General features: G+C 45.8%; 1 protein-coding gene across 1 annotated transcript in view; it reads right to left on the bottom strand.

Annotated features, from left to right (window-relative positions):
• The window catches only part of LOC144129205 (hemicentin-1-like), a 414,526-nt gene that overhangs the window by 45,660 nt on the left and 342,451 nt on the right, over positions 1–26,415 (bottom strand). Inside the window, exons 33-34 of the mRNA XM_077663195.1 lie at positions 14,721–14,840; positions 896–1,022 (exon numbers count right to left, since the gene is read on the bottom strand). Coding sequence (XP_077519321.1) covers positions 896–1,022; positions 14,721–14,840 — 247 coding nt within the window. The remainder of the gene's footprint in view (positions 1–895; positions 1,023–14,720; positions 14,841–26,415) is intronic.

The following is a 26,415-nucleotide window of genomic DNA, read 5'->3' as shown; positions in this document are numbered from 1 at the left end:
CGTCCGGCGGGAAAGGCTCAGTGAGGCGTTGCGACTACCATAGGACCTCACAAAAACGCCACCCGTACAACCGCCGCTGCGAAATCGGTTGAAGTTTTGTCCCTGTAACGTCTCACGCCGAAAATAAGCGCAAAACCAATACTTATTCCTCTGACAGGCAGTGGCTTTTTGTCACCTCACTCTCCCTCGAAGGAAAATCTATCCGCGAGGGATCGAAATCCACCTTGAGCGGTAAAGCCCATTGTGGCCGTTTTCAAAATATTTTACCCAGAATAGTCTGGCACCACGCCAAAAAAGCTTGTACCCATTAAAAAACTGGTAGGTACCTGTCGGCACTGGGGAATCGAAACCAGCACCTCCCGAATACATGGCGGATGTTGTTCAACAGTGCCGCTACTTTGGTTTTTGGAACTTCGGTATTTTACAATAAGGCAATCGCTTCCTTCTTAAGAATGCAAACTTGCAAACTGCGGCGAGCAGCTTCGCGCCGCAGACTGCGCCTCTAAGCTGTCCAAGAGTTTTCTCTGCCTTATTCTTAGACAAGCGCAATATTTGTCCGAATTCGCAAGTTTCGTCACGTATACATCTTCTGGCTCGGCATAACTGCAGTCATGTTCCAGTCGGACTGTAAGGGCGGAAGGAGGGTAATGGAGATGAGACAGCGTCCCTGTATCGACGCGTCAGGCGAGGCTAGAGAACCTATGGCTGCTGAGGAAAATATCATCGAGTAGTGTTTTACTTCGGCGTCTCTTGCTACTTTTCCCACTGAATTAGGCAGTAATATCCATCTAACCTGCTTGTCTATATTCGTGACCTGTCTCTCATGCCGTTGCGATCATTAAACACAGAGCGTATTGACCAGCGGCAGCTGCAGTAGGAACAGTGGCGTTCGTACTTCTCCTCAGCGGCCCGCTCGTAGTTGGGTGGACAAGGCACGTGCACGCATTCGTAGCCTCCGCGCGTGTTGAAGCAAGCATGATCAGGGCCGCAGTCTGGCCATGCTTTCTGGCACTCGTCCACATCTGCGAGAGACGATAAAAAAAGCTGTAAACGCTGAAAAATACAGTGAACTTTAGCCGCCTAATAGCAAAGGCCATGCTGCACACTATTGGCACAATCTTACACTGCATATGCGTTGTTCTTGAAGTCCAGTAGGTTTCATGCGCCATACCCATGTGTAGCTCAAAGTGCAAGATACTATGAGACTCAGTATAAAATAGGTGAGGCACCCTGCAACGGTGTCAGAGTTGCAAATTTCATCATGAGAAGACTGGAATTCTTTTCAGAGAAAATAATGTAAACATCGACTACCAGGGAGAACCGCACACACCTTTCCAGCCCTGGAAGGAATAAAAACTTTTAGAAGGCCAAGTTCATTGGCTGAAGCACAGAAATTATTAGCGACAAACAACCCCAAAAGCCTGGTGAAATATCCTGTGGCCTGGAGCGAACTTAACATTGAACTAAATATATCGGAAATTCTAATGGGCCAGCCGGGCTAAAGCTGCAATAAAACCGCTTGACAAGGCCCAGGCAACCTTTGCAAAGCAGCGGAGACGAGACCACTGAGTAAAAAGTGAGCGAAAATATGTTCTTGTACAAGAATGAAAAAAATTAAAATAGCTCCATACACTGCAAGACGAAAAGCGCGAAAAAAACACACGGGTGCAAAGAAAGACGAAGGACCGTGCGTCCTTGTGTTTTTTTCTCGCTTTTCGTCTTAAAATGCATTACCAACTAGCCCGCACCCACACCTTTGTAAGCTCAATACAACAAGAACAAAGCTGTAGATAATGGATGCAAAATTTTGAGAAACCACATGAAGAACTTCAAGCAAATCAAATACGCCTCCGTAAGTAAATGCAAACAGAAAAAATAACAAGACGAGCACAATCCTGAGCAAAAAATTATATTTCAGATTGGAGAAAAGGTAAAGTAGATGAACGTGTGTTTTACAGTTTATCTGTTGGTACTCATTTAAAATACACAGAATATATGGCGCCTCGACTGGAGCTCAAAATCGGCTTGAAAATGAGATACGAACCGCGTTTATTTTTTTTCGGGTGTTTAGGATGTTTGTATGGTACTGTAAATGACTTGTGATTGCTATAAGTAACTGAATACTAGCCGGTGAGAGGTATTATAAGATTAGAAGCCTACGTCCATACATGCGGTGCATACGCAAATTTTACAGACCTGCCATAAATTTAGGGTAAGAAAACTTCTTGTTGGTCTAGTTGGTAATTGATCATTGTAATTGAAAGTTGTCAAAAACAGACACAAACGAGAGAATAGAGCGGGACAGAGCACCTCTCTTCTCTCGTGTGGTGTGTGTGTGTGTGTGTGTGTGTGTGTGTGTGTGTGTGTGTGTGTGTGTGTGTGTGTGTGTGTGTGTGTGTGTGTGTGTGTGTGTGTGTGTGTGTGTGTTGTGTGTGTGTGTGTGTGTGTGTGTGTGTGTGTGTGTGTGTGTGTGTGTGTGTGTGTGTGTGTGTGTGTGTGTGTGTGTGTGTGTGTGTGTGTGTGTGTGTGTGTGTGTGTGTGTGTGTGTGTGTGTGTGTGTGTGTGTGTGTGTGTGTGTGTGTGTGTGTGTGTGTGTGTGTGTGTGTGTGTGTGTGTGTGTGTGTGTGTGTGTGTGTGTGTGTGTGTGTGTGTGTGTGTGTGTGTGTGTGTGTGTGTGTGTGTGTGTGTGTGTGTGTGTGTGTGTGTGTGTGTGTGTGTGTGTGTGTGTGTGTGTGTGTGTGTGTGTGTGTGTGTGTGTGTGTGTGTGTGTGTGTGTGTGTGTGTGTGTGTGTGTGTGTGTGTGTGTGTGTGTGTGTGTGTGTGTGTGTGTGTGTGTGTGTGTGTGTGTGTGTGTGTGTGTGTGTGTGTGTGTGTGTGTGTGTGTGTGTGTGTGTGTGTGTGTGTGTGTGTGTGTGTGTGTGTGTGTGTGTGTGTGTGTGTGTGTGTGTGTGTGTGTGTGTGTGTGTGTGTGTGTGTGTGTGTGTGTGTGTGTGTGTGTGTGTGTGTGGTTTTGGTGCCTTTCAATTACAATAGGGTAGGAGATAAGTAGTGAAGAGAAAATATTTAACGATGAGCCTCTTTCTGCAAAAAAGGAGAATTTCATTTAAATTCTGTTCATTTGTTGTCAACCGCATCAATATGCAATAATTAATTTGTGAGGCGAACAAAGCGTGATAGGTTTAAAGTTTTTTTTTCAAAAGAACAATCGCACGGGTTCGTGGTATTGCCCTAGTTTGCAGATGAAAGTTTCTTAGATATATTCACGACATCTAAATGTCATGTTAACATATGAGCAGAAGACAGCGCGAAGAATGACTCGGTGCTAAGTAACTTGATTTCCTTTGCGACATATAATTGGGTGCTCCATGGTGATTACTTTAATTCGAGCCCGGAATAAAAGGCGTTTTGTTTGACTGGGATAAATTCTAAGATGATTTTGTTTCGACCAACGCTCAATTTTATCAAGAAGTTAACTACACCTCTCACGAAGCTGGTTACATCACAATGTGAAGACGAATAGTAAAGTCAGAAGAATATATAATAAATTTTACGGTTGTATCAACGGTAACAATGTCATTAATGCCGGAATAAAAACCAGAGGTCCTAGCACACTCACTTGCGGTGCACCTTTTATTATTGAACGACATTTCATTGGCAATACAAGCGCACTACAGCCTATTGTCTAGATATGATTGCAACAGTTGAAGAGATATACCACGAACACAATTTGGAGCTATGCATAAATAGCTAAACAGAAAGAAGCCAAGCCAATTGTCAAAGCAAAATGTCACGATGAGCTGGCTCAGTCTTTGTCGTCACAGTTTAAACATTTGGAGACAACTTGGCGCAGCCTCATGGGGCAGCTGTTGACGTTTATGCAAAGACGATTGCCGCAAGTACACTGCATAGATTTCTTAATCAGTGCATGTAGCTTGTACTTCATGATAAATACAAAACGTATTTGAGTTGTACCTCTGCGTAGCAGCATACACCGTTTACAAAGAGCAGCGTGCTTTGTGCACAAAAGGCGGCGCCAATAGCATCACCGCCATCTTTAGCCTCCTAAGCCACGCACCGGTGCTCCGTAGCTTGCGTCGTGTGTCAGGTTCGTTGCACGCAAGTAGATGTTAATGGCAACGCATCCGGGGATCTCGTGGGGCGTTGTCCGCTCTCGGTGTACGAAAACATTCTTATTCACTTTTATCCTTGTGGTCAAAATGCCAAGCCCACAGATGAAGTTCTCAAGTTACATACGCAGCTTACAAATAATTCTCTTCCACGATGAGCATCAGATACTGAACAGAAAAAAATCACCGTTCGCAGCTGTCAGTCCGCTTTATTCGCACATGCAAGCCGAACCTGGGCATCATGTCTTGACTCGAATATTCAATAGCAACAACGCACACTCCGCTTCAGCGGATAACGCTTTTGTTCCTCCTGGTAGTCAGTTACAAACTGAGAGTCTTAACAGCGCCCTGCCGGATTCTGTGGGATTCAGAAAGTCAGTATTTGTTCTCCTGATCTGTTAATCAGGTCTAACGGTACCGCAACTCGCTTCGCATATACATAAACCTGCCCGCTTTCCGCATGTGCCGACGTCCCACAGACCATTCAGGTCCGAGTTTTCTGGGAAGCCAATGCCGAGTCAGTCCTCAACTTTCCCAAGCCGCCATGCGCTAGCTCAGTTATGGTGCTTGGCTGCTGACACGAAAGACGTGGGTCCGATCCCAGCCACTGTGGTCGAATTTTGATGGTGGTGCAATACTAAAGACACGTGTATTGTGCGATGCCAGCGCACTTTAAAGAAGACCAGGAGGTACAAATTATGCGGAGAGCTCCAGTACGGAACCCTCCACTATATAGCCTGAGATTTTTTGTGACATTAAACGGTATACACCAAACCTAAACCAATCAACTTCCCCACAGTTGGAAAACGCATAAGAAAATAGATTGAGGGGTGACCCGAACGCATTAGATACACCTTCAAAAAATATATAGAGAGCAAATATTAAAACGTGGGCTGGGCATCGACCGGTTCAAAAGGTTCAGCTGGAAGTTGCACCAGTTCTATAGCGAATGTGTTGGCCGCCTTTTCTCGCACCAGTTCACTTTTACGCGATAGCGTATAAAGGTCGCTCGGAAGAAAAGCCGTCGGCGTAGTCGGAACTGCTTGTCGGAAATAACGGGGGTCGCGTAAAAAAAATCGTGTCATTGTATTTTTTGTTCTATTTATTGATAATTGATTGAAATGTAATAGGTGATGACGAGTTAATGAAAGAATTGTAGTTAATATTTGATTAAAAAAATTAGAGTGTAAAAATTGGAAAAATGGGATTCTTAGGTGTCAGTATGCTCTGAATGAAAAGCCAGTGCTTGATAATGCTAGTTAAGGAAATTCAGAATATGTAATTCCCTAATTATATAATTGAAACCATTGAAAAAAAGAAAATGCGTTCAAAGGTGTCAAACCGCTGACAATGGAAAGCCTAACTCAATACGCTATTGCGTCATACCCTTAAGGCGGAGCTTATAAGTGTCCTCTCCAATTTTATGCACAATATGTCTCGATATTGTCATCTAGCTCAAGCAAAGGTTTTGTTCCCCAGAGGTTCTGTTAAAATATTATTTATAAATGTATCACCCAATCGCGAGAGGCCACTTCTGTCTACATTCTGTTTTGAAATTTAAAAAAGAACACTGTTTCCCCCCTCCCCCTACTGAAAACTGTCAGCACAACACTGCACTTCCTTCGACATACTGCTGAACCTATATTGGCAGAGTTTAAGTCAAAGCTGCGCGAAGAATCGATTTCCTGTTAAGAATTGCGCATCACCTTAATAATTAGCTAGAATTACACTTTTCTCACGGTCGGGCAAGTTAGCCTGTTTTGACATTTGGTAGTGTGGACAGGGCATTACTATTTTTTCTTCAAGCTCTTCCTAAAGTATGTGTGACTGGATTCAAGCTAACTGGTGACTGCATCAGGCTTACTTTCGATTGCCTTCCTGGCAGCGAGCTGAGAGAGCAAAAGCTGGCTGCTCTATTTTGTGACCCTTGAGCGTAGTTTAATTAAGTGGTGACGCCAGTCTTGCAGTAAGGAAGACAATGAAAAGTGCTTCCAAGGCAATGTTTATTGAGAAGCCCTGCGCGCTCAATGACCGGAATGATCCGGCAGCGGCAATAGCAAAAATTCTGCTCGGCGGTCGTCGAACAGAATTACTACCGCTCTCGACTGCGCTCAATTGAAAGCTGGCAAGTAAACATCGAGATGAGGCGCCAAAGCCAACTACAACAATCTGGAGCAATGCAGAAGCAGCTGCACGTGGCAGTGATCAGTCGTGATAAGTCTGGTAGCGTCTTCCATAACATACAAAAAGATAAAGCCTAGTGCTGTGGTTTTTTTGGGGTGGACAAAGAGCTATTACAAAGATTCGCGGCATTACTCCCCTCTCAAGGAAGCATCGACTTGATGCTTTGAAACAAGATAACGAGAAAGAAATAAACTGGAACAGTACAAAATAAACACTGAGTGTCCTTTAGCGCGTACCATTAACACGACTTTAGACGGTTGACGTCCACGACTTCTGGTCCAACAAAGGAGTAAGCCGGGCTAGTTGGTACATTATTTGCATGGAAACAGCGCCGCAGACGGGACCAAGAAAGGAAGACACACACATGGGCGCTGACTATCCACTGAAAGAAATTTATTGCAGCAACGTTAATATATAAAACCCATACATATGATAAAAGCAAGAAACCTTAAAACTAGGTTTCACTGAACATTATTCTGGTTTGGTACTTTGCAAGTAAAGATCAGCGATTGTCCATGTCGTTACTGTTTTCCTTTCATTGTGTTCGTCTTTTTTCGCGCTGAAGTTATGTCGAAGCTAAGTAGCCGACTTGCCCAAAAGCTCGTCTTACTAAAGAATATCAAGCGTTAACACACCTAACATACGTCGCTGGTTCGAATCTCTGCCGCAAGCTAGACTTAATCGTAAGTTTATGATGCACGAAACACGAAATCATATGCCACCGCCCCGAACACTCGGCGACAGACGGTTGAGCAGCAATGTTCATATGAGGGTTCTCAAAGACGTAAAAATGGGGGTACATAGGTCATCGGTTCGAATCCCTACCTCAAACGGCCCCAACCTAACTAGTAAGGTTATGCTGCACCAAACGAAGAATCGTATGATATCCTCCCTTCCCTTTTGGCAGAGAATGGGTGTACACCGATATGTGAGACAATTACTGCGCCATTTCCTTTCCTCAAAAACCAATTTTTACAAAAAGAGGTCAAAAGCTCAAACCACCCTTGACCGCTGCTGATAGAGAAGAAGGCTTGCCTTACTGATACTGCACCAGACACTGTACATCAAAGTCCAAATGTTGGTGTTGCGCGAAGTCGCTGATGCTTATCGGTCCCAAAAAGGCGTCCTCATCGTCCTCTTCCGGCGGCTTCTGGACAGGGGATCGAGATAGGCAGTCCGCATCAGTGTGCTTGTGGCCAGATTTATAGACAACGGTGATATCGCACTTAAAGATGCGCAGGCTTCATCGAGTGGCGGCAAAAGGGGTCTTTCAAATTGGCAAGCCAGCGCAGTACGCGGTAATCACTGACCGCATTTAATGCTCGTCAGTACAGGTAGGAGTGGAATTTGGACGTTGCTCAGACCATGGCAAGGAGCTTCTTCTCGGCCGTCGAATAGTTATCTTCGGCCTTCGACAGGAAGCGGCTAGCGTAGGTGATTAGTCTCTCCACTCCGCTGCTTTTCTGATCGAGCACGGCGCCTAGGCCCAGGCTACTTGCATCGGTATGAATTTCGGTCTCGGCGTTTTCATGAAAGTACCCGAGGTTCGGACTGTATTCTAAACGAAGTTGAAGTTCTTTGAAGGCTTTCGCATGTGACGCTTGCCATTTAAACGGCACATCTGCATTTTCCAGTTGGGTTAGTGGTTCCGCGATGTGCGAAAAATTCTTGACTAATCATCGCTAAAAATTTATCTCGTAACGGCGGGAAGGTGAAAGCCGTTTGCGAATCATTGCACTGATTTGAATTTGACGCGCTTGAATTCATTTAATGACAGAGGAGAAGAGCATCTGGCACGAGCGAGACAGAGAGATCACTTGACATCGCAAGATCACGTGACCTAGATGACGTGACCTAAAATGCAACGGACGGACGCGAGTATGAGCAATTAAAGGTTATCGCCTTAATAAGCGCACACTCCCTGGAACCTACGCGCAGCTTTCTTGCTGGCCGGCAGGGGAAACTGCACAATACTGGCTGTTTTCTGCTGATCTGGGCGTAGCCCAGCATTGCTTACAATGTGGCCTAAAAACAAAATCTCCTCACAGGTCAAGTGGGACTCCTCTGCTTTCAAGGTGAGCCTGGACGACTTGATTGCTTCCAGCACAGTTTCAGGTGATCATCAAAGTTCGAGCCTAAGACAACAACGCCACGTGATCACAAGATAAATCTGCCACTTCAGACCTGCCAGTACTTGATCCGGTTCCCGTAGTAACATCGCTGGTGCGCAGCGCAGTCAAAATGGCATCACCCTCAACTCGAAGATGCCGTCCCGGCGTAATGAATGCTATCTTCTCTCGGTTTCATTGCATCGACTTCAGGCCGACAGTAGCCGCTGTTGAGGTCCATCGAAGAGAAGTATTTGGAGTTGCACAGCCGGTCCAATGTGGAGGAGGGGGTAGACTTCTTTTCTTTTGTATTATTCAAGCGGCGTTAATCCACGCCGAACACCTTCTTACTAAACTTCTTTCTCAATAAAACAACCGGTGCTGCCCAGGGCTCTTCTATGTCTGCATGACGCCGTCGCAAAGCATATCTTTCACTTGGTTTGCAATGGCTTGGAGTTCTTTCGGCGACATATAGTGCTTTTGCGGAGAGGTTGGGCGTTTTCGCCACAATGTGTTGTTTGGCAACAGATATTCGTCACAGCTTCGACGACGGCAAAAAACTCTTTGTAACTTTGACGAAAAGTGAGGATCTGCTCTTGTCTCTTCCAGGGGAGTTCTGGGCTGATGTCGAAAGTGGGAGAGTTCTCTTGGTTATGCGAACCTGCTGCGGATCGGTCGGAGAGGACGAAGGCGTCTCGTGCGTCGGATAGTTGGTCTAAGAAGGCAATCGTCTTGCCTCTGTGATGATGTTGGTATTCATCGCTGAGCTTTGTCACCAACACTTTAGCCAGTCCATTTCAGAATGAGACGAGACCTCGAGCGATGACCATTCCTCGGTCTAAGAGCACCTGCGTGTTTTCTTCGAATATGCCCTCAATGTTCTCGGTAATCCTGGCAAACATCGGGACGATCACATCTGATCGTGATGGAATGCTCACTACTTTATCGAGCACACTCAAGGCGACGGGATGATTCGGTGCTGTGTTCGAAAGTAAGGCTGAAGATCGATGATCATGTCTCGGGAACATTGCTGTATATCTATGAAGGTCGCAGGGTAGGTATGTCCGCTGACCGTTACTCGTGCGGTATGTTGTTCTGATGTTGAAACCAGGCGGTCTCCAGGTGACGGATTGGTAGGCGTCCCAAGTGGTCGACACTTTCTTGAGCTGAGCCGGAAGCGGTCCATTGATGACAGAGTAATCCGATGATGTGTCCACTAACGCAGTTACCTTGCGACCGTATAGACAGCCACAAGAATGCCTGTTGTTCTGTCCTCGTGTTGGAAGTTGGTCTTGGAGTCCTGTCTTGACTTCTTCGGGCGCTGTAATTGTGGCTGGGGTACGTCGTTGGGAATTTTTTTTTTTGGTGGTTGCGTCATTCTGATGTCGGGTCACGTCGTGGTCGAGGTTCTCTTGGTGTGCGGCGTTGGCGTAGTGGGTGTGCCGCCTTCATGTGGCGTGGACGGAGGAGGATCTCAGGCGCTTCGCTCGTGAACAGCGTCCGCTCCTAAGGTTGCTGTCTTTAGTTTCCTCGATACGGGCTAGGGACGTTCGTCGTACCACGGCTGCGTGGCGGCGGCGTGGCGATGCGATGCGAAGCGCAGGGCTTACGGTGACGGTGAGAGGGATTGGCGTGTCGGCACATACTCCTCTCGACGCAGGCAGTCTAAGATTTCTTCCGGGCGTTGGCCGGAGCGTCGTAGTGGTGCACCGAATGCAAAATCACTAACACCCATTGTCGGTACGGGCAATAACGAAGAATATGGCCGGCCTCACCGCAATGAAAGCAAAGCGGGCAGTTATCGGAAGTCCTACAGGCATTCCATTTCCTGGGCTTGAGCGTCGCTCGTAGGCTGCAAAAGCGGAGTTCTGGAACAATAGGTTCACATTGTAAAAGGCTTAGCGGACCCAGGACTGCGTAGTGCAGCGGCGTAGGTCATGGCATGAGCTTTCGGTTGGGGAATCAATGAATGGGTGCCAAGCGCTCTGCACTTCTTCGCGGGTGATTTCCGCGAGTGTCCCTACTTGTGGCTGGTTTGAAGACGGCAACAGGCGGCCTAGTTCCTTCTGTATAATGTCGCGGATGTCAACGCCCAGGTTGCCTCTGAATGTTGCGCCACCAGAGAAGATTGCCGAGGTCTCTTGTAGCGGTCGAGAGAAATTTTATGTTCGTGCTTCCAGGGTTCTCTCAGTGGTGGTAGCTGACCTAGTGAATTCAGGGACGGTCTTCGGTAGAATATGGGTGAGACCAGCGAAAAGTTCCTACTGAGCAGCTCGCACCAAAAGCTGCACCTTCTTCTTTTCTTTATTACAGGATCGGCGAGTGGAAAAATGCTCTTAATTTCTTCTACGTATGCGAACATTGTTTCATTCCCGTGTTGGATGCGTGACCGCAGAAGCAGCTGCGTTCTTTCTTTCGCGATGATGCTTGGAAATGTCTTGAAGAATTTTCACCTGAAAGATTCCGACAACGCCAAATTTTGTTGTTTTCGAACCAAATTTTGTCTGGGATTCTTAATGCGCAGAAAGCATGCTTACTTTCGCCTCGTCACAATTGTAAAACAGGGCGCCACGCTCAAATTGCTCGTGCCATTCTTCACAATCTTCGCCTGTTGAGCCGTTGAGCATTGGCGGCAGCCGGGAGTAGTGCAGATTAATGAACACTGGTGTTGTAGTCATGGTTGACGTTGATGCTGAGGGGCCCTTCCGCACTCGCGTGCAGTCCAGTAGTAGTCCCTGTTCAGGTGGCAGCCTGTGGCGACGCAGACTTCTTCGACGTTTCCCTTAGGTTGGGACGGTTTTGATAGCTTTCCCGGCCTCTTGTCTTTTCGGGACAGCTGCGGCTGCTTCGGCGGCTGCCAGAGTTGACAAAGATATCCGCAGCCAGCATCTCCACCAGGTGTCACGTTGTGGTGACGGCTGTACGGCTCTATGGTAAGTCGTGCAGGCAGGGGCTTATTATTTTTAAATCTTTTAGGTTGCCCCAACCTAATATATGCCCGGAAGACAGCGAAAAGCGCTTCGAAAATAAACATTATTTGACTGACCTGCGCCCACACAAAACTGAGTGGCTCGGCGGTAGCGATAGCAACAAAGAAATGCGCTCGGAGGTTGTCGAGCAGAATAACTACCACTCTCGGCCACGCTCAATTTGAAACTTCGACGGGAACATCGAAATGAGGCACCACAACCAACTACAGAAATTGAGAACAAGGTGGAAGCAGTTGCGTATGGTTGCCATCATTTGAGTTAAGTCCGGTCGCGTCTGGCGTCACAATAAAAAAGGATAAAGCCGCGCGCCGGCCGCTTTGAGCGTGAACAAGTAGTATAAAGATTCTCAGCAATAGATTATATTGCGTCGCTCTTTTAAATGCCATCACCAGCGACAAAAACTAATCCTCAGCATTATGATCTTGTCTGCGTATTTGATCTGAAGGATACCGATTCAATTCCGCGGTGGCATGGTGCACCTTTTTCTGTTTCTTTCTACGGGTAGTATACCAAGTGGTCTCATGGAGAGTACGAAAAGCGCATGTGAGCCCGTCTTGGCATGCTTTTACAGTTAAAAGCAAAAGAAACGCCCTTACTCAGAAGGGACGTGTTGGGTTGTTCTTAAAGGCTACGCGTGCCTCGATTTGCAACTGATTCTAAGCAATATCTCTGATGTAGCTTCCATCTCTCGCTTCAGCTACCTCCCCATCTATTCTTTAGTGGGCTTCACCAGGGTACGTCTTGAGTATATGAAATATCGAACTCCCTGGCAAAAATACACACGTCTTTCCTGCAACACCCGCGCAAAATGCAAAAATTAAGAAAGAAATACTAGCTGGCACGCAATCCATCCTCTGCTGAGGAGGAGTCAGACGTAAGGCTTGCTTTTAGTTCGTTCACGGTTGTTGCACCCAGAGCTGATACGCTGCCGCCTTCTCACGTACATGCGAGCCTTACCAGCACCCAAGAAATGCTGGTCAGCTGAAATTTAACGACAGATACTAATCGTATACCTGTCTTGCGTTCATTCTTTCGCAAGCCGCTCTCCAGAGCAGCGCCAATTGATTTGCGTTTATTTGCTTTCACAATCCCATATATATATATATATATATATATATATATATATATATATATATATATATATATATATATATATATATATATATATATATATATATATATATATATATAATGTACACACAAGGAATCTTATAACGGGGCGTCCACTGTGCTGGATAGAACACACCGTAATATTATCGCGGAATACCCTTGACTCTTTCCTTGAGCTGAAGTCATATTGCGGCCCTTGCCCACTAAGTTAGTTCAATTTTGGTATTCACCACAGACGAGAGTTAGAAAGAATATCAGGTTATACACACGGCAAATATTACTGCAAAAATGTGTAATTTTTGTTTTTGCTCACGATCCTCATCGCCGCTGTGTATGCTGCACGACACATCGCTTTGGAACGATTTTAATCACGTGCGGGCATTTCTCGATATATCAAGAAGTTCGTTGCCGTAATGAAAGGGACAGGCGACTGAATTTACCGACCATATTTTATTAGAGGCAACCGACAGCTCCATGCTGAAATACACGTATGCCCGACGTTGCGGCTGAGAAACACGACAGAGGAAAATAAAGCGTATTTTGTTTCATATGGGAATGCTGGTGTCCCGTGTTGGTCGGCGTCTGTCACTACAGACGCGACGAAGACTGCGTAGGCAGCATTCAGGGTAACTGGCTGAGATAAAAGTAAAGTACAATGGTGGTTTTAAGTACAAAGGTGGTTTTAAAGTGATATCAATAAATTTAGATGCGGTATATCAATCGCATATACAGGCAATTATTTTTTGCCGGTGAAGGAGTAGCAGATGGCATCACTGCTTTCAGTAAACCGGCAGTCTATCGTTTGAGCACATCTATAGGGCTTTAGAGAATGCAGGCTTAAACCGTGCAAGAAATAGCGACTGGTTGTAACAGAAAAAAGAAAAATCACAGCGGCTTGATTTACATTCAGCAAAAACCGCACTCTGTAACCTCTGTATGTATGCCAAAGGTCACCGAACCGGTGGCGTAGTCGTTTGACCACCCGCCTCGCATGCGGGAGGTGCGGGGTTCGATCCCCAGTGCCGCCGGGTGCCCATCGGTGAAGCAATGGGCACAAGCTTCCCCCTTGCCTGGTGCTCGGCTTGTTTAGGGTGAAATGCTTGGGAAATAGGGTTTTGACCTCAACTTCAGTCGAAACAACAGCCTCGTTCCATGGCACTGTTCAGCAACAGATACCCTTGCGCCATAAAAATTCACTGCCATCATCCTATTCCTAAATTTAGTATATCCATTTTAAGCCAGCTGCCAGAAGGGCCAGGCAGAGCCATAAAGTTTTAACACTATGCGGCGCCACTGTCGAATCTGTCCTGACATTCCTTGCAAAATTAAGTCTAAATTTCTACCAAGAACGCGACCTCCGCGTTCTTTATTGTCACCCCAGGGAACGATTTTCAAGAAGATGCAAATATCTTCACGCTCGATTCTGGCCTATTAGATAAAAAATACAGTTACAATATTTACAGTAAATTACAATAAGCTGCCCAGTGCGAGCGAATTTTACCCCATCGAAAGTGCAATGCCTTCGCTGCTATCGCTTCCATCTGGATGTTTTCTTTCTGGGAGCAGATTCGCACGGTTGCCAGCTAGGCTGCAGAAACGTCTTCGTGTCTGTCTTTGTCTGATCGTCGTTACCAATGCGGAACAGTATTTTCGAAGAGCGGAGATGACAGGTGGGCGAGAACGGAGGGATGCGCCGAACTCAAAAACGGTCTATGTGCCCTTGAAGCAGATAGCAATCCGATGGCAGCCGTCGTGATCAGGAATGGCCGGTACACTCACCAGCGGCAAACTAAAAGGAAAAGACGAACACCTGAAACAGAAGCTGTCATTCGTGATTGTGACTGCGGTAACTGAGCCCATCATGGGCCTCTTTACAGCGCAGCCTTTTCATTATGTTGTCATACGGAGAAGGCTCTACTCCGGGTGCCGAAACGTCTTGCATTAAGGCGCCCGTAGGCCGTGCGCCGTCAATTTAGGTTAGAAAACCCCTGGTGGTTGAATTTAATCCGAGGCCCTCCATTACGACGTCTCTCGTGCACCGTTGATACGTTTAACTCAGCATATCACATACTACATAATCTCCCAGAGCGAGCAGTCGCTCTGCAAATCGGACTGCAAGCCCCATAGATGTTACAATAAGTGTGGTTCAGCTTTGTACACAGACAGAAAGCTTGCGTTGCATTCTACTACGAAGTGCTTACCGTGGCACGTATAGCCGTCCGCATCGAGCCTGTAGCCGGGCGGGCACACGCACTCGTAACTGCCAGGTGTATTCTTGCATTCGTGCTGGCACTGATCGTAGTTAGAACATTCGTCGTCATCTGAGAGAAAGGAGCAGCAAGCAGTTTGCGAACGCTCCGTGAATTCACGGTTAAAGTGCGTATTTATGTTTAAAAAATGTCACGGAGGACTGCAGCAAAGTGGCTAACACCTTCCCGCAGGGAATAATCAAAACAGTTCCGCATAAGAGCACGCACATACGTGTCGAGCACATATCCATGAAAATCCTTTATTTCTTTCGCAAGATACATTCTTGAGAGGGGAGACAACAGAAAAAGCTCCGATATGCAACTTGGAGGCCCATTGTGGCCACAGTTCTGGCAGAAAACGCAGCGCGAGAATACAAGAACAAGGCACACCACGAAATCCGAGACGGGGAGCAAATTCAACAAGCAGTACTTGTCATCAAATCACAGTTGATTAGACTGTTGAAGGAAATAAAGTGCTGAAATTAGGCACTTTCTGGAAATGTTCTCCACTATATTTTTTTCGTCTTCTAGGGCATATCAGAGTATTGTTAGTTTGTAGGATAGTGACTGAGCACAATAAATAGTGCAGAAAAATAAGACCAATAATTATGCTTCTTTACGTTAAAAGACGGATTATAAGGAATAATGTGAAGCATTTGAAGCAAAACAGTGTTACTGCATGATGCAGTTTTTTATACGTTGATAATAGCCGAGACGCGCACTGCAGGACAGACTTAAGAACACCAAAATTTTTTGTTCTTCAAAATTGACAAAAAGATAATCTGTTTTTGAGTACCATGGCACGTTGGCTACCAGTCTTGTTGCCCGCTTTTGCGCGAGGGATATTTTTCGTTGTTTTGTTTGCTAGAAGTACCCCAAATAATAAAACAATATTTGAGAGATGGAAATAGAAAGCCAACTTATAATAGAAGTTTAATTTCAGTTGGAAGAGTCAGCCTGTTAGGACATATGACGCCATTTTTATTTGTTCATTTTGTGAAAATTATCAGTCTACGCATCCGAGTTTAAATTCTCCGAGTAAATAACACCCGGACATTTCATCGCAGAGAAGACTTAAATTTTGCTTACCCCAAGTAAAAGATCGTCGTGTTCAGCTTGTTTATTTTTAGCATAGAAGATTATGACTTTTGTTTTAGTTGTGTTCAATTGTAAATAATAGCTTGGGATCAATTTAGCAAGCCTTTCAAGACTTTATTTCAACATTTAATTACCTAAATTACATTCTTACCTGTGGGAAGCGTTGTTACATCATCGGCAAATGCAATGAGATTTACTGAAATGAGAACTGAAAATAAGCCATTTATGTACAGTAAGAATAGAAGGGGACCTACAGTGCTGCCCTCTAGAACGCCAGAATTCATCGCCTCGGCAGTTTCCAGAACTCTGTTGTGGAAAGCAAACGTTTTGCGGTGATTCTGGTAGGAGCCTACTGAGAAAAAACTGGCACCTCTAATGTCATAATGGTTTAACTGTTTTAGAAGACATCATGACTAATTTTGTCAAATGCTTCGGTGAAATTAATACATATATCCCTAGAACAGGAAGCCCTTTTACAGATCATCTAATAATTTTCGTGTTGCTTGACTAGGCCATCTAAGTAGGTGCGTTTTGTCTAAAAGCAAACGGCCAGTCTGACAGTATTGAATGCTTCATGAGGAACCCAATTATCCTCGTGCAGATTACTTTCCCAAGACCTTTAGAGAGTATCGGCAGTATAGAAATTGTCCTGTAATTTTAAACATTTGAGACGACCCTGAATTTAGTACTGCGACGACTTTAGCGATCTGCATTTTTGTAGAAAATATGCCAGTACTGAGACAAAGGTTTTAGAAGTACTGGAAGCAGCATCACATCTTATTCGATCGTCGCCTACCGACCTTCGCATCGATACTGGAAGGCAAGCCCCGTGCCAGCAAGTTCGCTACAAACGGACGGACGCTGCGGATGTGCCAACATTCTCGCGGCAACAGTGGATGGGAGCGCAGACACGTCGTTAGATTTCCACATTTTTTCGCCGGTTGGTGGCACTTTTTAACCTTTTATCTTAAAGCCACAAATTTATTTTGTCCACTGCCAGCACCGTGAAGTGTTTATTAGACATTTATTTGCGATGCAGAATGAGGATGAAATGGAGTGTTACACATCTCATTGTTCGTTGCCTGCTGATGGAATGTACATAAAATGCACTGCTTGCGATTACTCATGCCATCTAGGCAAATGCTCTGGGGTGAAGGCATCCGCCTTCTGTACTAAGGGTGACTCATGGAAGTCTAGTTGGAGGTGTCCAACATGTGAACATTGAAGCCTCGATACAGTTGCTTTCTGACAAATATGATACAATTCTGAATAAATTGGACACAAAAGACACTCACACTGCAGCCTTAGAGAGTAGGGTCAATGATATTGAATCAGGTGCATCACCGAGCACGCACGAAATCAAGCTACAGGTAAATGAACTAGAACAATATAGTCGCATATAAAGCATGAAAGTTCACGGACTCACAGTAAAGGAGCACGAGGACCTCCTAAAAAATGAATGACCTGACCTTAAAACTTTAACTACCACAGCTCGGAAACCATAGCCTTGATCCACTTAGGTTACCACCACGAAAGGGTAAGAAGTATATCATTCTTGCTCGGTTTGCATCTCTTCGACTTAAGGAAGAGTGGATGCGGAGGCGCTCGTGCCGTGAGGATGAAGCACCAGACATGAAATTCATGGACAACCTGACCCCTTTCAATACGTGCCTACTTTGGCTAACAAATGGTAAAGGCAAAAAAAAACCATCAGTATGTCTGGCAAGAAAATGGTCCCATATTTGTGCGAAACACCGAGGGACGAAAGCGATTCGCATCCGCGATGAAAGTGACCTTGATGAGTTGATGTCACGTGCTGTTGCGGTTGTGAAATCCCACTGCAAATGAGTTACGATGGATAACAGTCTGTATCATGATGCCAACTCTCTGAGATGTACGAAGCTTCCAAAATCAAAATCTATGCGGCGGCTGCGTTTTTATGGAGGAAAAACGCTAAGGCGCCCGTGTGCTGTCCGATGTCAGTGCACGTTAAAGATCCCCAGGTGGTCGAAATTATTCCGGAGCCCTCCACTACGGCACATCTCACTTCCTTTCTTCTTTCACTCCCTCCTTTATCTCTTCCCTTACGGCGCGGTTCAGGTGTCCAACGATATATGAGACAGGTACTGCGCCATTTCCTTTCCCCCAAAACCAATTATTATTATTATTATGTTTTCCCTTTATCATTTGAATATATGTAGCTTAAGAAACAAAGAAGAAGTGGATACTTTTTTTCCTCACTAGAGCATGGATTTGAAGTACTGGAATTCACTGAAACATGGTATACTGATTTGGGCGGTATTGTCCGCTTTCCCGGTTATAGTTGTGAAGCACTGTTTAGGAAACCTAAAAAGCGACGTGGTGTAGCTTTGTACATAAAAAGCAACATTCCTTATGAGCTACTCCCGCAGTGCACAAGTTTAAACCCTTCCTATGAATCACTTTTCATGGAGACGTGTAAATTTTTTTTGGTACAATTTATCGGCCGCCTTCTGCGCCTCTTAAGGAGTTTTTTTTAATTTTCTCGATCCAATGCTAGAGGGCTTTTCGTTACAAAGTAAACCTGCGGTAATAATGGGTGATTTCAATATTAACATAACTGAACAGGCGCATTTTGTCAATGAATTTGTGGACATATCTGCCGATGGTTTCGCTAACATAATTACAACACCTACTCGCATCACAGGATCCAGCGAAACACTTATCTTTGCCTTACAAATAGCGATATTCCCGTTACAACTGCAGGTGTGCTTCTGAGCGACTTTAGTGATCACCTGTCAACTTTCTTCTTCATTGAAAGGCCAAGTAAACAAATTCCCGAAGAAACTAATGCGCCAAAGAATTTCCGCGTCATAAGCCAAACAAAAATAAACATTTTCATCAGCACGTTTCTTCAGCCGACTGGAGTAAACTCATCTGCAAGGAAGACCCTAATATTTTGTACGTTGCATTCTTAGACAAAATAATAGAGTTGTATGAACGTGCTTTCCCATCCGTATCAATGGCAAAATCCAGAAAAAGAAAGCCTTGGGGCACACGACATCTTAAACGAATCAAGGCACGAAATAGACTCTGCAGCCAGTTTGTAAAGTCCAGCGATTTGACAGTTTGGAAGGAGTACAAAAAGATCATAAATATATAGGTGCAGATATAAAAAAATCTAAAATTTACTACTACGCTAAAAAATTCTCTGATATTTCCTTTGATACCTGGCGTACTGTAAGAGATCTTCTGCAGAAATCCAGAAAAAAAAATATACCAATGCAAATGAGTATTGAAGGAACCATTCTTAAAGGTAAACCTCTTGCAAATTTGTTTAACAGACATTTTTTTGGCATTTGGAGCTTTTTCTGCTGCAACACCCAGAAAGGTTGAACAATACCTGGAATCTAATTTGCAGCATAGCCTTTTCTTATATCCCGCTACTCCTTCAGAGATTAATGACATAATATTAAGCCTCAAAAAGAATTGTTCGTGTGGCTTTAATGGCATTTAAGTAGCACTAATTAAAGAAATTGCTGACCTTATTGTTGACCTCCTTTGTCATCTAACAAATCAAATCTTGACAACAGGCATTTTCCCAGAAAAAAATGAAGGTGGCACGTGTGGCGGTATTGTGTAAAGGTGGTGCTGCAAATAGACATTTGCACACAGCAGCGGCGGCAGGCAGCACACTGCGGATCTACGCTAACTGCCACGCAACACTCTTGCTGATACGCCTGTTTCGATCGTGGCTTCGCCGGATTCTTGGTTGAACCTGACTTGAACCCCGTCTGCCTGATAAGGACTACTGACTTGGCCACCAGTTGGTCGGCTTCCGGAGCATCGAGGTGCCCAGGCCGTGCTTAAAAAGGCTGCATCCACAGGCTGGGCCGACATTTGTACACAGCAGCGGCGGCAGGCAGCACACCGCGGATCTACGCTAACTGCCACGCAACACTCTTGCAGGTTGGTGTTTTTTTAGAATACCTCCTCTAAACTTTTTCCTTCCTTTTGTTTCCTGCTGTCTTCTTCAGTCAACCCTCATTTTGAGAATCATGTCGGAATGTTTAGCCTGCCATGAGGATGTGATTGATGATGAAAAGTGCTTAGTATGTTCCACATGTAACTATCCTTATCACCTTGGAAAATGTTCGGGTGTGTCAGCGTCGAGCTTTCGAAACAAGGGTGACTCTACTAAGTGAACATAGAAATGCCCAACTTGTGATTCGGTGAAAAAGAAAAGTGGCCCAGGTGCTCCTTCTAAATGACAAACTTTCTCTGCTTCTTCCTCTTGTGGCCAAGGTCGACGCATTCAATGAACTTGTTGCGAAAGTTGATGGAACTGAAAGCTAAATTAAGCTGGTTTCCTACCGGTATGATACCATGCTAGAAAATCTTGAGAAACAAAAGAACGACATGGCTGCCCTAAAAAAATGTAGAAAACATTGAAACTAGAAAATCCGCAGCAACCAGGCAAATACGTCTTAATATGAATGAATTAGAGCAGTACAACCGCAGACTGAACATGGAAGTGCATGGAAACGTTCAGGAACAGCATGAAAACCTTCTCGAGGTATTGAACAGCCTAGCGGCGTCGCTACAACCCCCAACCCTAGAGGACTCGGATCTTGAAGCCCTGCATCGCTTGCCAGCGAAAGCTGGAAAGGAATCAGTGATTATTGCTAGATTTTGTTTGGCATCTCTAAAACAAAAATGGATGAAATATCGTACTCCTCTCATTACAAAGGACTCGGATGTGAAGCTTCTGGACAACTTTACCGCGAAAAACAAACGGTCACTCTGGCTAGCTCGCTCAAAAGGAACCGAACTTAACTATGCCTTCATGTGGCAGAAAAACGGGCGCATTTTCGCTCGTAGGGCTGAAGGCGATAAGGTTCTTCGGATCTACGATGAACACGACCTGGAAGAAATGCAATGATAAGCGGCGAGCGTTTACTACTGTGGCCGGTTTTTCAGCAGAATGGCAGGTCCTGACGCTGGTCTTCTCTATCATGACATAGAACCCTTTCGCACCATTTCTTTATCATTGAAACAGCAGTCTAAGTGTTTTTCCTTTTACCACCTAAATGCGCACAGTTTGCATAACAAGGATGAAGAGGTTGGCCGTTTTTTATCTTCGTTAAAGCATGAGTTTGATGTTTTGGGTTTTTAAGAATCCTGGTTCAGGGATTCTGATGATATTGTCACGTAGTGGTGACGGCAGTCGAAGCAGCGATGAAGACAAACGAAAGGGTCTCCTAAAAGAAAACTGTTTATTGGGCTGACTTGCAGCCAAAATGGACTGAATCACTCGGCGGCGGCGAAGCGACAAGCGTGTTCGGCGGTCGTCGAACAGAATGCCCGCCGCTATCGGCCGTGCTCAATTTAAAGCTGATAGCGAACTTTCGAGATAAAGAACGCAAAGTTACTAGAACATTCCCGAACAACGTAGAATCAGCTCTGCCTGGCTGCAATCAATCGAGATAAATCTAGTCGCGACTTGCGTCGCAAACAAAGCGATAAAGTGGTGTGGCGGCAGATTTGAAAAACGAACACTGCAAATATTCGCGGCAATATATTGCTTTCTGATGGTTATAGATGTGAAGCTTTATGCAGAAAAGCTGAAATAGGTGGTGGTTTTGCAATTTATATTAAACAAGGCCTTTGTTACGAAGTTGCATCTGACTACATACTTTTGAACCAGAACATTGAATCGCTTTTTGTCAAATCCAGGACATTCATGTATGGCGTTGTTTACAGACCGCCGTCAGGTTCTTACGAAGAATTCTTTAGGATTCTTGAATTAGTGCTAAAAACTTTCTGTACTAGGACTTCCCGTTATAATTATGGGGGATTAGCCGCCGCGGTGGCTGAGTGGTTATGGCGCTCGGCTGCTGGCCCGAAAGACGCGGGTTCGATCTCGGCCGCGGCGGTTGAATTTCGATGGAGGCAAATATTTAATAGCTAGTACCAGTTAGTAAGTAGTACTAATGTTTGAAAGAGCCCCCGCGGGGGCTGAGTGCTTATGGCGTTCGGCTGCTGACCCGAAATACGCGGGCTTGATCCTGGCCGCGGCGGCCCAATTTCGATGGAGGCGACATTTTAGAGGCCCATGTACTGTGCGATGTCAGTGCACGTGAAAGAACCCCAGGTGGTCGAAATTTCCGGAGCCCTTCACTACGGCGTCTCTCATAGCCTTAGTCGCTTTCGGACTTTAAATCCCCAAACCATAAACAAAATTATGGGGGATTTTGACATAAACTTGCTTCGCCCCTCACATGAATCTGGCACTTTCGTTGATATTGTCTTGTTATGGCTTCTCCAATGTTATCAATGGCCCATCCCGTGTCACTCTCAATACTGAGTCATTTATAGACCTCTGTTAAGTGGCGGTCACGAAAAAACAATGGCTGGTGTTCTTGCCAGTGGCATCAAAGATCAGTTATCTATTGTCTGTTTTGTACCAAGAGGGCGGCGTATAGATCGTCGATGCACAAATACTGCACGCACTATTTGAATGATACCAAACAGAAGTATTGAACTCTTCCGATCTCTTGTAGCCGCTGTAGACTGGCAAAAACTTTTTAGCACTCCAAAACCCTAATGACTTGTACGAACGATTCCTAGAAAAAATAATAGAATTATATGATATCGCATTCCACCTTTTAATAATAAAGAAAAGCAAAAGAGCCAGGAAACCTTGGATTACTTGCGAGCTACTGCTAAGAAAAAAAGCTCGAAATGCTTTTTTTTACAAATTTTTATCATGCAGAGATAAAGGCTTGTTCGCGGAATACAAAAAAAAACGCAACAAGTTGCATTCGCTATTATGCCAACGCAGTCGCTATTATGCCAACAAATTTGCTGACATTTGCTATGATCCTCAAAAGACTTGGCGCGTTGTAAAAAGTTTACTTAATAGATTTCATACCTTTATACCCGCTCAATTAAATATCGATAACGAAATGTTTGGCAGTGCTACTCTGAGCAATGAGTTCAATAGACATTTTTTAACTTTTGGATCTTTTACCTCTCGTGGTTCTTATGAGTTCAAAAAGTATATTCAATGTAACCCATCCAACTCCATGTTTCTATACCCTACCACAGAAACTGAAATTGTTTGCCTAATCAACGGGCTTAAACATTGCAGTTCTTCTGGTTTTGATGGCATTTCTGCAGTGCCAATCAAAACTCTTCCTGATATTCTCTCTGAAGTCCTACGTCACTTAACAAATCAGGTATTATCTACCAGAATATTTCCAGATAAAATTAAAATCGCTAAAGTCATAGTTCTTCACATATGGTGGTGCTACCGACTGTATCAATAACTACTGTCCAATATCGGTGTAACCGCTGTTTTCCAAAATAGTAGAAAAAGTAATTAATACAAGGGAGCGCTGCTGGGGCGCGGTCACAAATTCTGCGGCCAGAACGAGCAATCACAACGGACACGGACGATCGGGCGGCACCCTACGAGGATTCATGGAGCCTGAGGATGGAACTGGCATCGACAAAGATGTGATAGCTGTTTGAAGTGAGTGGCTGCTACGAGAGCAGCCCGGTTTCATGTAGTGTGTACTATTTCGAGCCCTAGTTCGGTGCCTCGTCTTCCCATTCACATCCGCTGTATTTTCTTTCTAGTCTTTCTAACTCCCTTTCTGCTCTTTATACTTTGTTCTGCCACGTAACGTGTTTTTTTTTTGTAGCCATAGCTTTGTCCGGTCGAGAGCGTTGACCGCATGCCTGGGCACGCCGCTATGTTTTATGATGTGCTTGTTTGGAAGCGTTGTTTTTGGTCCGTAATGAACCAGCACCTTCTATGTTCACTAGGGGGTGTCACAGGTCGGGAGAGACCATGGCCAGCGAACTCCGTTCTCTGGTAGGGGAGGCCTTCATTGGGCGCCCAATGTGAATTTTCACTCAAGCACTGGTTCGCCCCATGAATGTCGCGAATTCTATTAACCTTCCTTGTTCTCTTCTTTAGTGCTTAAATATGTCAGGAACTTCAAGGTAACCTTGCGGTGCCTCACAGTTCGCAGTGAAAGAGGAGCCTTCCTTGAAATCAGAATGTGCGGAGGTACTTTTATGGGAATTAACGTGGCAGGACTCCTCTGATATTTTAGGGCCAGTAATTTTCCCGTTGTCTGAGCTGGATAAGTTAAAGGCTCAATTCGCAGAGACGTTGGAATACAGTTGACTGTCACTAAACGGAGCATCATCTGACGGCCACTTGGCTCAAACATTGCCTCCTGGCCGTAGTATGGGCGCCTTGTGCATGGATCATGAGCTGCGGTTACATTTTCCAGTGCCAAGGCATGAGGAATACGCCGACTAGAAATCTGCTCGCAATATTCCGCCCTAATAGGAAGACTATAATAAGGAAATGGTAATTTCGGCCTCTGTAGTCCTGCCGCATGTACTACGGGTCGCATTAGTAGGTTCCGCCGCAAACTGGAGACGTACACAGCGGCCGATCATATTTCACAGCACGCTTTCGGAAAAAATTATTGCCGCCTGAATAAATCGTGCGCATAAGGACGAGCTGTGCAACAGAACACAAGGCGTAACTGAGGGCCTCCATTAGTTTCTCTGAAGATCTGAAGAGCTGCACGATGCAGCAGATCCCGGAATACGTGAGGTGGATAAGATGGTTCATCCCATACTCCGATGCCATCCGACATTCCAGCCGCATCTCCGGCACCACGTATTCCAGGACTTAGACGACATAGCGATGAAATCGTCCCGCATCTAGGTGTCATTCCTGGCGGAGCTCCAGTACAAGCCACCTCATCCGGCTGATGTCTCCCTCGAGCTCGGATCCACGGCGGCACATTGCTCGGTGTCCCAGTACCACACAGGCTCCGCCTTCACTTCAGGTAAAGGCCGAACTAATGCTGGTCATTCCAATCGACTTCCAGTTTTTCTCTTTGTTCGTTGCGGAGGCTATGGCCACTATGCGACCCAGTGCCCGAGCCTGACACTGGCAATGGGGAATCCTCCTGCAGCAGCTGCCGACTGCCACGCGGTGGGGCTGCAACCCGTCAGCCCCCTTCCTCTGGCAGAGTCGTGTGTGCAACCCGCTGGCCCCCTCCCTCTGGCAGAGTCGTGTGTGCAACCCGCTGGCCCCCTCCCTCTGGCAGAGTCGTGGGTGCAACCCATCGCCCCCATTTCTTTGGCGGAGTCGTGGGCGCAACCCGTCGGCCCCTTCCCTCTGATGGAGTCGTGGGTTCAAACCATGCCGCCCCTCAGCCTCAACTTAACGGGATACGACACGGGCCAGCAGCAGTAAGCAGGGGCGATCAAAAGCTGGCCCCAGAGTTCTCAACCCGCCTCTCGGCATGGCTTAAGCCCACGCCAGCACTGCCCGTGGGTACGCCGCCCGGCAGTGTGCCGCCAGCGAGGGAGACTAATGGACAGCGCCAAACGCAAGGCAAGTTTGGGCCAACTGGCGCGAAAGACACGGCACGGAGCATAGTATTTTGGTTCTCACATCAGCGTGCTGCCGGGAAAAAGGGTCGCGGCCAACCGCCGGGAAAGCTGACACGGGGAATGCCCCTCCGGCCGAAATCACCACGGGCCCCATTGTCGACGTCCGTTTAAATGCCACCGTCCACTATGTCTGCATCACGGCCCCTAGAACGAACGGTGAGAGCTGTGCTGTCAACTTCTCGCATTCATGAAACTCGTCCCGCTAATGCGCCGCTGGTCGCTGTTATAATAACCGGAATGTAAGTGCCCGCTCTTCTGCATACAGGCTATACGGAATCAGCTTTTGGGAACTGCGTAAAAAACGCCTGCGAGAAAAAACGTGTCCAGTTGCGCACTGTAAGCACTAACCTCCGTATGGCGTAGGCTCAAGTAGTGCCCGCTACTTCAGCAGCCCATTTAACAGCCACTTTCAATAGGCGAAAGATCAGACAGAGCTTCCTACATCTTCCCGGTTTCTGCTGTCCAGTCATATTTGGCCGCAATTTCATGGCAAAGGCAGGCATCGTCATGGATCTCTTCCGGGCACCTACCGGTACGGCACTGGTACACAAGCATTTGAGTTCACGACCAAACCCCCTGAGCAACAGTCACAGTTGCTTGCCACAAACAGCCCTTCGGTCAATGCACAGGAAGAGGTGTTCTCACTGTTTAGAACTCCATCAGGGAGTCACCAGCGGAAAGATGCAGAATCCAGACAGCATTCAGGCCCTTTGCCACAGTGTTCGCTGGGGCTCCTGGGAAAGCCAACGGGCTGTGGCTGCCCGATTAGAATCAACCCGAGGCCTTTGAGCGTACACAAGCGATCTCTTCTCGATGGTGTAATCAACGAAATGGTAACGACCGGTGAGGTAAGACCCTAAAAATGCCCTTGAGTGTTTCTCTTTGTTCTTCTGCCTAAAAAAGACGGCACAGCACGATTGTGTCGATTATCGACGGCTGAACGCTGTGATAGTTCGAACCTCGTACCCCTTTCTGTCAGTCGACTCTGTCATGTATTAACAACGGACATCAAAGTATTTTACCAGTATAAACTGTAGCTGATGTTTTCTACAAGCACCGATTGACCGCTGTGACATCA

The sequence above is a fragment of the Amblyomma americanum genome, chromosome 1, assembly GCF_052857255.1.
Source record: "Amblyomma americanum isolate KBUSLIRL-KWMA chromosome 1, ASM5285725v1, whole genome shotgun sequence".
Lineage (NCBI taxonomy): Eukaryota > Metazoa > Arthropoda > Arachnida > Ixodida > Ixodidae > Amblyomma > Amblyomma americanum.
Note: the sequence above shows the minus strand (reverse complement) of the source record. Positions and strands in the feature narration are given on the sequence as shown.